Source organism: Lutra lutra, chromosome 14, assembly GCF_902655055.1.
Source record: "Lutra lutra chromosome 14, mLutLut1.2, whole genome shotgun sequence".
NCBI lineage: Eukaryota > Metazoa > Chordata > Mammalia > Carnivora > Mustelidae > Lutra > Lutra lutra.
In genome coordinates this window covers 59,309,952-59,322,383 of record NC_062291.1, presented here as the reverse complement: position 1 = coordinate 59,322,383, position 12,432 = coordinate 59,309,952, and the positions used below count along the sequence as shown (strand labels likewise).

General features: G+C 35.8%; 2 protein-coding genes across 4 annotated transcripts in view; both read left to right on the top strand.

The window, feature by feature from the left end:
* The window catches only part of HPSE2 (heparanase 2 (inactive)), a 675,922-nt gene that overhangs the window by 298,715 nt on the left and 364,775 nt on the right, over positions 1–12,432 (top strand). The gene's annotated exons all lie outside the window — the stretch shown is intronic.
* Positions 2,838–3,339, top strand: LOC125084994 (60S ribosomal protein L23a-like). Its single transcript, XM_047703043.1, has one exon. The coding sequence runs from the start codon at positions 2,838–2,840 to the stop codon at positions 3,312–3,314; it is 477 nt and encodes a 158-aa protein (XP_047558999.1). The 3' UTR covers positions 3,315–3,339.

Sequence of the window (12,432 nt, the reverse complement as noted above, 5' to 3'; positions counted from 1 at the left end):
TGGGTGGTTCAGTTAGTTAAGTATCTGCCTTCGGCTCAGTTCATGATCCCAGGGTCTGGGATTGAGCCCTGTATCTGCTTCTTCTTCTTCCTCGGCCATTCCCCACCCACCCCCGCCACACCCCATGCTTGTTCTCTTTTTCTCTCTCTCTCACTCTCTCAAATCAATAAAATCTTTTTTAAAAAATGTAAGCAAAAAAAAAAAAAGATTTTCTGAATACCTTTTATATACTGGGGAAATAGACATGGGCAAAATAGATAAAGTCCCTTCCCTCACAGAACTTAAACTCAGATGGAATTTAGCTGAAGTAATGTTTGTAAAGCACCCAGCAGAGTTCCCGACACATAGATATTAGCTTATTATGTAGCTCTTATATATTTTTGTATGTATAACCTTATTTTGTCATCTTCCTTCTCTAACCCCAGAAAGGCAAACATTTTTATTGATCTTAGAGGATGTAACAGAATTTCGAACTTACTCAATCCTAATTTCTCTTAATAAATAAATAAGTTCACTTGTGATTACATTTTCCTTTTAATATCATATACTAAGAACAATATAACATAAAGGACTTCCTATCAGTTCTGTGCTATTTTTCATAGTATGTCTGAGTTTACCTGAAAAGTATTTTTCATCTTACCTATAATTTGTTGATAGCTCTTTTACATTTTTAAATATTTTTCTTTCCCGTGCTTCCATATTTCTCTTTTTTAGAATACTATACAGAAGGATTAGGTGTTAAAACAGTGACTCAATCCTCTCACATATAATATTCTTCTCACAGTCAATGTCTACTTTATATCCACTCTTGTGTTATTGTACCAGCCTAACATATTGTAATCGTTGCTCATCAACCCTTAATATTCATCACCTCTTCCTAGATTTAATCCATTTCCTTTGTCAAGTGCATTCATTCGGTACCTGTTTTCTCTTACTAGTTGTTGATTTTACTCAGATACTTCTTTAATCTTGTTTCTAAGGACACTGTAGACTTTCACAGAAATAAAGTAATTTAGGTATTATCAGCTGTGAGTTCTTAAATTTGCAAAGAGTTTTTCACTTTGCAAAGCTTACTTCTCCTACATCGCCTCATTCAAGTTTCTCAGAACTCTTGTGAAGTAAATAGTACAGACATTATTTTTTCCAGTAGGCAGTTGAGAAAACAGAGGTTCGTCTGGGTTTCCAGGAATGCAGCTAGTTAGAACAGATTTTTGCCTCAAATTCAGGTTTTCTGCTTTCAAATCTAATGTTCTTTTCACTGTATTTTCCAGCTATAGTCTATGCAAAGAAATGAGCTTCCCTGATTTTTGTTTTACCATCCTGTTTCTGCTGATGTAAAAAATTAGTATCTTTTACTTTCATTTTAGTGACAAATTTAAATATGCAAATTAGTTCAGTAAACTTTCCCATCTCTGAATCTGGCCTTTAAGTCCTAAGTTAGGACTGAGCTTATTTTACAGGAGTGAAAGGTTTGGAAATAACACTTAATAGAAGACTATACCCTCTGAGAGATTTTTCAGTTTTCTAGAAAAATGGTCGACTTCTAGTGACCCATGGCTCCAGGTTTACCAAAGGCAGTTAGGTGGATGGTAGGCTCCCTGTCTGGGATAATGAAATCACAGGAAATTATAGCTCTAAGTGACTTTACTAACTTACCCTTCCATCTTATAGATGTATAAATTTGGGCCCAAAGAGATGACTTGCCCGTAAGTATGTATTGATTAGTAGTAGGATCAAGACTAGCATACAAAGTTTACTTATTATTAAATCATCCTCATTAGTAAGTATGGACTCCTGGAGATTTTAAGGTAACATATTGAAGACAGAGACCAGTATGGTTTACAGGATCTTAGAAACACTATTTGAATTGAGATCTTAGGAGTACTGAAGGTGACATCTCAAGCCTAGATTATTAAAGGAATTGTATAATTCCTTTAATATAAAATGTAAAACCTTCACAAAGGTTTATATAAATTTAAAAATTATATAAAATTAAAATACCCTTTTAATTAAAAAATACTCATTTAATAATACCTCCCAAGATCAGCCCTATTCTACCATCATATCAAACCACAACCGGTAAGTGGTAACAGCATTATTAGAAGAAATGGGAGGAGAAAGCTCACTATCATTATCTACCCTATCAGTATAAAATTCTTTGACTTTGTAGGAGCTACCTAGTTAATTTTATCTTCTTGTTGTGAGGTCTTAGGACCTTATAATATGTAGACCCACTTGTAAGAATCTAATTAGGTCTGACATTTTTTTGGCATAGAGGACATATATAAACATATATATTTTTTTGACATATATAAACAAAATATAGCAAAATTACATAAATTCTACATATCACTTAAGTCACAGTCTCCAAAAATGTGTGCAGTGGAACAGTAACCTTATGAGATTCTCCACAAAAAGGGGTTCTTTGGCTAACTAAACTTGAAACTGGCTGCAAATTATATTCTCCTTTTGGAAGTTTTCCGTGCTTATTAAAGGCTCTGGGAAGTCCTGTAGCAAGAAACTAACATTTTCTTTGCTATGCTTCTTTCAATATCTATTGACTAACACAATACCTTTAACACAATACCTTTAACATTCTGCAGAACCAGTATGTTGAGGAATACATTTTGGGAACGAGGCAACTGAGAAAAAGGTAAGGCAAAGCATTCTGAAATACAAAGGAAATGTATGTAATAACCATGTGGTCCTATATCCACTGATGTGTTAGTTGGTTAATGACCACCAAAGATATCCACATCCTAGTCCCCAGAACCTGATAATTTATATGGTAAAAGGGAGTTTGCAGATGTGGTTAAAATATCTTGAAATGGCCTTTTATGAAGATGGCGCTAAAAGCTAAGAAGGAAGTCCCTGCCCCTCTCAAAGCCGAAGCCAAAGCAAAGGCTTTGAAGGCCAAGAAAGCGGTGCTGAAAGGCGTCCACAGTCACAAAAAAAAGAAGATCCGCACATCACCTACATTCCGACGCCCCAAGACTCTGTGTCTCCGAAGGCAGCCCAAATACCCTCGAAAGAGCGCCCCCAGGAGAAACAAGCTTGATCACTATGCCATCATCAAGTTCCTCCTGACTACTGAGTCAGCCATGAAGAAAATAGAAGACAACAACACACTTGTGTTCATTGTGGATGTCAAGGCCAACAAGCACCATTTCAAACAGGCTGTGAAGAAGCTCTATGACATTGATGTAGCCAAGGTCAACAACTTAATCAGGCCTGATGGAGAGAAGAAGGCATACATTCGGCTGGCCCCTGACTATGATGCTTTGGATGTTGCCAACAAAATTGGGATCATCTAAACTGAGTCTAGCTGGCTAAATCTAAATACAGTCTTTTCATGATAAAAAAAAATATATCTTGAAATGGGGAGAGTATCCTCGATTATTCAGGTAGGTCCTAAATGTAATCACAGGTGTCCTTTAAAAGAGAGAGACAGAGGGAGATTTAACACAGAAGAGGAAGTAGGAGATGTGACCATGGAAGCAAGAGGTTGGACTGCAAGGGAAGGGGTCATGAACAAAGGAAGGCAAGCAGACTCCACAAGCTAGAAGAGGCAAGAGAACAGATTTTCCTCAGAGCCTCCAGAAGGAACCAGTTCTGCTGACACCTTGACTATAGCCCAGTAAAACTGACCTCCAGAACTATAGAAGAATACTTTTGTATTGTGTTAAGCCACTACATTTGTGATAATTTGTTTTCACAACAATAGGAAATGAATACAACTATTAGGAAAAGCTGGATATTAGAGCTAGAACTAGTCCTAGCCTAGAGAAGGACAGGCAGGGAAACATTGACCAAGCTTTGAGTCCAAATGTAATGGTTTTAAATGGTTTCTGGTTATACCTCACCCCAATTCCATTTTAATTCACCCTTTTATAGATGCTCTTATAAAAAAACGCCTTACTTTTAGACTAGTGATCTTTCCTTCACGTTGGATGGTAAATGGAAAGCATTTTGCACAATTATCAATATTAATGTAAGCAAAACAAATAATTTTATAAGAATGTTTATAGATTCACCTGAGAGAGACCTTAGTCATGCTATTGCAAGGAATCTTTAAATCTGTATGGCCATTGAGTATTGTCTATGCATTAATTTAATCTATATATATGTAAATAATAGGAACAGATTATTGATCATGGAGCCTAGTTTACAGCAAATCCTCAAACATGTCAACTGTTATTAACCACATAGGTAATTCTTAATAAACATCCACTGGTACCCTTGGCTCTGTTAGCATTCAACTTATAGTACTGGTTTCCTTTTAGGAACTTATAAAAAAACCTATTAGAAACCATGGACCTTTACAGTGACCCTGTGGCTGTTAACTAAGAATGGTCTGCAGTGTCAATTTAGCGGCCTAGAAAGGCAAATTTATCCTTTATGTAATTATTTTTATAAAACTTTGACCTTGTGCTTTTTAACAAAAATTACAATGTGGCATAAATAACTAATATAATGAACAATGTGTTCCATATTTATGCCTCTTGTGTTTTTCAAATTAAAATTCTAGTTGGTTAAACTTTAGTATATAAAATTCAATTTATAGAATTCCAATTAAAACAGGGTGAAGTCTGCCAGATCCTTTAGCCTTCTGAAAAACATCCTAGAAATGACTCTTTTGGGGGTCCCTTTTCTAGAATAGAGGCCAATTAAAAAAATAAAAACAGGGGCGCCTGGGTGGCTCAGTGGGTTAAGCCGCTGCCTTCGGCTCAGGTCATGATCTCAGGGTCCGGGGATCGAGTCCCGCATCAGGCTCTCTGCTCAGCGGGAAGCCTGCTTCCCTCTCTCTCTCTGCCTGCCTCTCTGTCTACTTGTGATCTCTCTCTGTCAAATAAATAAATAAAATCTTTAAAAAAAAAATAAAAATAAAAATAAAAACAAGCAAACAAAAACTTTCTTGTTAATGACAGTTCATTAAGTGAAATTGAATTTTTTAGACAAAAGTTATTCTGAAGGACCAGTGGTCTTCAATATCAATAAATTTATAGAACAGAAATCTATTGGATGCCACACTCTTTGTTCTAAAGATTTAAGTTAATTTCCCACTTAAACATTATTAAACTGTTTTCTTTTTCATTTCTCAAATTTCCTGTGATTGCTTTTATTAGAAAAACACTTATAAAACAAATAATTGCTACTTAACAAATGTCTGTTAATATTTGCAAACTGAGCAAGCCTTTATAAATACTAAACTATATTACCACTCCTATTAGCAAATGGCTTATCTGTTTCTAAATTACTTATGTATTCTCCTTACCCAGATTAAATTCTTATTCACATTTTTCTTTTTTAAAAATAGATTTATTGAGATATAATTGACATAAACTGTATATGTTTAAAGTGTTTGATTTGATAACTTTTGACATATACATACACCCCTAAAACTATCACCACAATCAAGATAGTGAATATATCTATCGCCCCCCAAAACTTTATTGTGTCCCTTGGTAATCCCATTTGTTGAACAGACCATTCACTACCTTTTCCACTACTTGGCCAGTACTCTTTTGTCAAAAATCAGTTTTTCATAGACATATAGGTTTATTTCTTGATTCCATTCTGTTCCATTTAGATGTTTGTCTTTATGCCAATACCGCACCGTCCTGATTACTATTACTTCAAAATAATTCTTGAAATCAGATGATAGCCTTCCAACTTTGTTCTTCTCTTTCAGAGATGTTTGGCTAATTTAGGACCTTCACGTTTCCATTAATTTTAAATTCAGCGTAAGTCTTTCTGCAAGTAAATAAATAAAATCTTTAAAAAAATAAAGTCTGTATGCAGAAAAAGAGAAATTACAAAGTATTTTCAGCTGAATGAAAATACAAACAGAACATCAGAAATTATGGGATGACACAAAAGCAGTGTTAGGAGAAAATGTATAGAATTAAATGCCTATATTAGATCTCACCTTCTACCTTAAGAAACTAGAAAAAGCAGAGAAAATTAAAGAAAAAGTAACTAGAAGGAAGATAATAATAAAATCAAAGCAGAATCAATAAAAAAAAATCAAAACAAATTTTGAGAAGATCAATAAAACTGATAAACCTCAAGCCACTAATCAGACAAAAAAGAGAGATGATACAACATATTTAATATTTCTTATATTTTAGGTCTGCTGATAATGAGTTATTTGACCTTTTACATATCTGAAAATGTCTTTATTTCACTTTCATTTTTTTTAAAGATTTTATTTATTTATTTGACAGAGAAAGAGAGAGAGAGAGAGATCTCAAATAGCCAGAGAGGCAAACAGAGAGAGAGGAGGGAGCAGGCTCTCTGCTGAGCAGAGAGCCCGATGCGGGGCTTGATCCCAGGACGTTGGGATCATGACCTGAACCGAAGGCAGAGGCTTTAACCCACTGAGCCACCCAGGCGCCCCCACTTTCATTTTTTAAAGCTGTTTTGCCAGTCATAAAATTCTGTATTCACAAGGTTGTTGGTTTTTAATAATTATTTTTAAAATACTTTGAAGATACTACTCCCTTCTCACTTGCATTGTTTCCAATGAGAAATCTGAAATCTTACTTATCTTTGCTCCTCTGTATGTAACATGTATTTTTTTTTCTTCTGGCTGCTTTTAACATTTTCTCTTAAAAAAATTTTTTTAAGGGCACCTGGTGGCTCAGTGGGTTAAAGCCTCTGCCTTCCGCTCAGGTCATGATCCCAGGGTCCTGGGATCAAGTCCCGGCTCTCTGCTCATCAGGGAGCCTGCTTCTCCGTCTCTCTCTGCCTGCCTCTCTGCCTGCTTGTGATCTCTCTGTCAAATAAATAAATAAAATCTTGAAAAAAAAATTTTTTTTAAAGTTCTTATTTAAATTCCAGGTAGTTGGGGTGCCTTGTTGGCTCAGTCAGTAGAACATGTGACTCTTGATCTCAGATTGTGAGTTCAGACCCCATGCTGGGTTTAGAGATTACTTAAAAATAAAATCTTTTAAGAAAATTTAAAAATAAGCAATAAATCCAGTTAGTTAACATACAGTATTCTATTTGTTTCAGATGTACAATACAGTGATTTAACACTCCCATACATAACCAGGCACTCCTCACAAGTGCACTCCTTAATCCCCATCATCTATTTAACCTACTTCCTACCAACTTCCTCTCTGGTAACATCAGTTTATTTGCTGTAGTTAAGAGTCTGCTTCTTGGTTTGACCTCCCCCCCTTTTTAACCTTTGCTCTTTTGCTTTGTTTCTTAAATTCCATCTATGAGTGAAATCACATTGTATTTGTGTTACCATTAGTTTTGAGCAATTTGATCATGATGTGCTTTGATGTAATTTTCTTTATGTTTCTTATGCTTGGGGTTCTTTGAGAATCTTGGATCTGTGCTACTACAGTTTTCATCAAATTTAGAAAGTTCCCATCCATAATTTCCTTAAATAATTTTATACCCTCTCTTTGTTTGGAGATTTGAAGTATCTGTATATCAGGTTTCTTTAAATTATGCTGCATCTCACTGATTACCTTTCATTTTTTGGATCCTCCTTTTCTCCATGTGTTTTATTTTGGATAGTTTTCAGTATTACTCCTACCAGTTCATTAATATTTTTTCCTGAATTGCCTAATCAACTGTTAATCCCAACCAGTATACTTGTTAACCTCACACTTGTAGGTTTTATCTCTAGAACTTGATTTGTTCATCTGTATTTTGTATCTTCCATGTCCCTATTAGCTTTTTAAATATATAGAATTACAGTAATTGTTTTAAATTTCTTTTTTGCCAATTCTAATATACTTGTCAGATTTTGTTTGGTTTTGATTAACTGATTATTTTCCTTGTATTGGTCATGATTTCTTGCTTCTTTGCATATAAGGTAATCTTTTTTTATTGTTAACATATAATGTATTATTTGCTTCAGGAGTACAGGTCTTTGAATCATTAGTGTTACACAATTCACAGCACTCACCATAGCACATACCCTCCCCAGTGTCCATCACCATCCACCCTACCCCTCCCAACCCACCTCCCAGCAACCCTCAGTTTGTTTCCAGAGATTAAGAGTCTCTTGTGATTTGTCTCCCTCTCCAGTACCATCTTGTTTCATTTTTTCCTTTCCTATCCCCCATGACCCTCCATCCTGCCTTTCAAATTCCTCATATCAGAAAGATCAGATTATAATTGTTTTTCTCTGATTGACTTATTTCGCTCAGCATAATACCCTCTAGTTCCATCCATGCCATTGCAAATGGTAAGGTTTCAGGTTTTTTGATGGCTTCATAGTATTCCATTGTCTATCTATTTTATATCACTTCTTCTATATCCATTCATCTGTTGATGGACATCTAGTTTCTTTCCATAGTTTGGCTCTTATCGACATTGCTGATATAAATATTCGGGTGCATGTGCCCCTTCGGATCACTACATTTGTATCTTTAGGGTAAATACCCAGTACTGCAATTGCTGGGTCATAGGGTAGCTCTATTTTCAACTTTTTGGGGAACCTCCATGCTTTTTTCCAGAGTGGCTGTGCCAGCTTGCATTCCCACCAACAGGGTAGGAGGTTCCCCTTTCTCTACATCCTTGCCAACATCTGTTGTTTCCTGACTTGTTAATTTTAGCCATTCTGACTGCTGTGAGATAGTATCTCACTGTGGTTTTGATTTCTGTTTCCCTGATGCTGAATGATGTTGAGCACTTTTTCATGAGTCTGTTGGCCATTTGCATGTATTCTTTGCAGATATATCTGTTCATATCCTCTGCCCATTTTTTGATTGGATTATTTGTTCTTTGGGTGTTGAGTTTGATAAGTTCCTCATAGATTTTGGAGACTAGCCCCTTACCTGAATACATCATTTGCAAATATTTTCTCCCACTCTCTCAGTTGTCTCTTGGTTTTGCTGACTATTTCCTTTGCTGTGCAAAAGCCTTTTATCTTGATGAAGTCCCTGTAGTTCATTTTGCCCTTGCTTTCCTTGCCTTTGGTGATGTATCTAGGAAGAAGTTGCTGTGGCTGAGGTCAAAAGGTTATTGCCTGTGTTCTCCTCAAGGATTTTGATGGATTCCTATCTCACATTTAGATCCTTCATCCGTTTTGATTCTATTTTTGTGTGTGATGTAAGGAAGTGGTCCAGTTTCATTCTTCTGCATGTGGCTGTCCAATTTTCCCAACACCATTTGCTAAAGAGACGGTCTTTTTTCCATCCGACATTGTTTCCTTTGTCACAGATTAGTTGACCATAGAGTTGAGGGACCATTTCTGGGCTCTCTGTTCTGTTCCGTTGATCTGTGTGTCTGTTTTTGTGCCACTTACCGTACTGTCTTGAAGATACAGCTCTGTAATATACCTTGAAATCCAGAATTGTGCTGCCACCAGCTTTACTTTTCTTTTTCAACATTCCTCTGGCTATTTGGGGTCTTTTTTGCTTCCATACAATTTTAGGATAATTTTTTTCCATTTCTTTGAGAAAAGTTGAAGGTATTTTGATAGGAATTGCAGTAAATATGTAGGTTGCTCAACCTAGCATAGACATTTTCTAAGTATTTGTTCTTCCAATCCATCATCATGGAACATTTTTCCATTTCTTTGTGTCTTCCTCAATTTCTTTCATGAGTATTTTATAGTTTTCTGAGTACAGATTCTTTGGCCCTTTGGTTAGATTTCTTCCTAGGTGTCTTATGGTTTGGGGTGCAATAGTAAGTGGAATTGACTCCTTAATTTCTCCTTCTTCTGTCTTGTTTTTGACATATAGAAATACAGTTGATTTCTGAGCACTGATTTTATATTTTGCCAATTTACTGAATTCCTGTAAGAGTTCTAGCAGTTTTGGGGTGGAGTTTTTTTGGTTTCCCACATGAAGTATCTTATCATCTGCAAAGAATGAGAGTTTGATGACTTCTTTGCCAATTCGGATGCATTTTATTTTTCTTGCTGTCTGATCGCTGAGGCTAGGACTTCTAATACTATGTTGAATAGCAGTGGTGATAATGGACATCCCTGCCGTGTTCCTAACCTTAGGGGAAAAGCTCTCAGTTTTTCCCCATTGAGAATGATATTCTCTGTGGGTTTTTCAAGATGGCTTTGATGATATTGAGGTATGTACCCCTATCCCTACACCGTGAAAAGTTTAATCAAGAAAGGTTGTTTTACTTTGTCAAATGCTTTTTCAGCATCTATTGAGAGTATCATATGGTTTTTGTCCTTTCTTTTATTAATGTAGTGTATCACATTGATTGATTTGTGGATGCTGAATCAATCTTGCAGCCCAGGAATGAATCCCATTTGGTCATGGTGAATAATCCTTAATGTACTGTTAGATCCTATTAGATAGTATTTTGGTGAGAATTTTTGCATCCATGTTCATCAGGGATATTGGTCTGCAATTCTTTTTGATGGGGTTTTTCTCTAGTTTTGGGATCAAGGTAATGCTGGCCTCATAAAATGAGTTTGGAAGCTTTCCTTCCATTTCTAATTCTTGGGACAGTTTCAGGAGAATAGGTATTAATTCTTCTTTAAATGTTTGGTAGAATTCCCCAGGAAAGCCATCTGTCCCTGGGCTGTTGTTTATTGGGAAATTTTTGATGACTTCTTCAATCTCCTTACTGGTTATGGGTCTGTTCAGGTTTTCTGTTTCTTCCTGGTTTGGTTTTGGTAGTTTTATATGTCTCTAGGAATGCATCCATTTCTTCCAGATTGTCAAATTTGTTGGTGTATAATTGTTCATAATATGTTCTTATAATTGTTTGTATTTCTTTGGTGATGGTTGCGATCTCTCCTCTTTCATCCATGATTTTATTTATTTGGGTCCTTTCACTTTTCTTTTTGATAAGTCTGGCCAGGGATTTATCAATCTTATTAATTCTTTCAAAGAACCAGCTCCTACTTTCGTTGATTTGCTCTACTGTTTTTTTGGTTTCTATTTCATTGATTTCTCTTGTTTTTTTCTTTTTCTTTCTTTCTATCTTTCTTTCTTTTTTTTTTTTCTTTTCAGTGTTCTAAGATTCATTGTTTATTTATCACACCCAGTCCCCATGCAGTACCACAGAATGGGAGAAGATATTCATAAATGACATTACAAAGGGCTTATATCCAAGATCTATAAAGAACTCCTCAAACTCAACACCCAAAAAATGGATAATCATGTAGAAAATGGGCAGAAGAAACGATCAGACACTTCTCCAATGAAGATAGACCAATGACTAGCAGACACATGAAAAAATGTACATCATCATTAGTCATCAGGGATATCCAAATCAAAACCACATTGAGCTACCACCTTACACCAGTTAGAATGGCAAAGATTAACAAGACAGGAAACAACAAATACTGCATTGATTTCTGCTCTGATCTTTGTTATTTCTCTTCTCCTGCTGGGTTTAGGCTTTCTTTCTTGTTCTTTCTCCAGCTCCTTTAGGTGTAGGGTTAGGTTGTATACTTGAGACCTTTCTTGTTTCTTGAGAAAGACTTGTATCACTATATATTTTCCTCTCAAGCCCACCTTTGCTGTGTCCCACAGATTTTGAAGAGTTGTGTTTTCATTATCATTTGTTTCCATGAATTATTTAAATTCTTCTTTAATTTCCTGGTTGACCCATTCATTCTTTAGTAGGATGCTCTTTAGCCTCCATGTATTTGGGTTCTTTCCAACTTTCCTTTTTTGATTGAGGTCTAGCTTTAGAGCATTGTGGTCTGAAAATATGTAAGGAATGATCCCAATCTTTTGGTACTGGTTGAGATGTGATTTGTGAGCCAGGATGTAATCTGTTCTGGAGAATGTTCCATGTGCACTAGAGAAGAATGTGTATTCTGTTGATTTGGGATGGAATGTTCTGAATATATCTGTGAAGTCCATCTGGTTCAGTGTGTCATTTAAGGTCTTTATTTCCTTGTTGATCTTTTGCTCACATGATCTGTCCATTTCAGTGAGGTGGATGTTAACATCCTCTATGATTATTTTATTATTGTCAATATGTTTCTTTGATTTTGTTATCAATTGGTTTATATAATTGTCTGCTCCTATGTTAGGGGCCTAGATATTTAAAATTATTAGATCTTCTTGTTGGACAGACCCTTTGAGGATGATATAGTGTCCTTCCTCATCTCTTATTATAGTCTTTGTCTTAAAATCTACTTTATCTGATATAAGGATTACCACCCCAACTCTCTTTTTATGTCCATTGGCATGGTAACCCCCTCACTTTAAATCTGGAGGTGTCTTTGGGTCTAAAATGAGTTTCTTCTAGACAGCATACTGTTGGTCTTGTTTTTTTCTCCATTCTGAAACCCTGTGTCTTTTGATTGGGGCATTTAGCCCATTTACATTCAGGCTAACTATTGAAAGGTATGAATTTGGTGTCATTGTATTGCTTGTAAGGTGACTGTTACTGTATATTGTCTCTGTTCCTTTCTGGTCTGTTACTTTTAGGCTCTCTCTTTATTTAGAGGACCCCTTTCAACATTTCCTGTAGGGC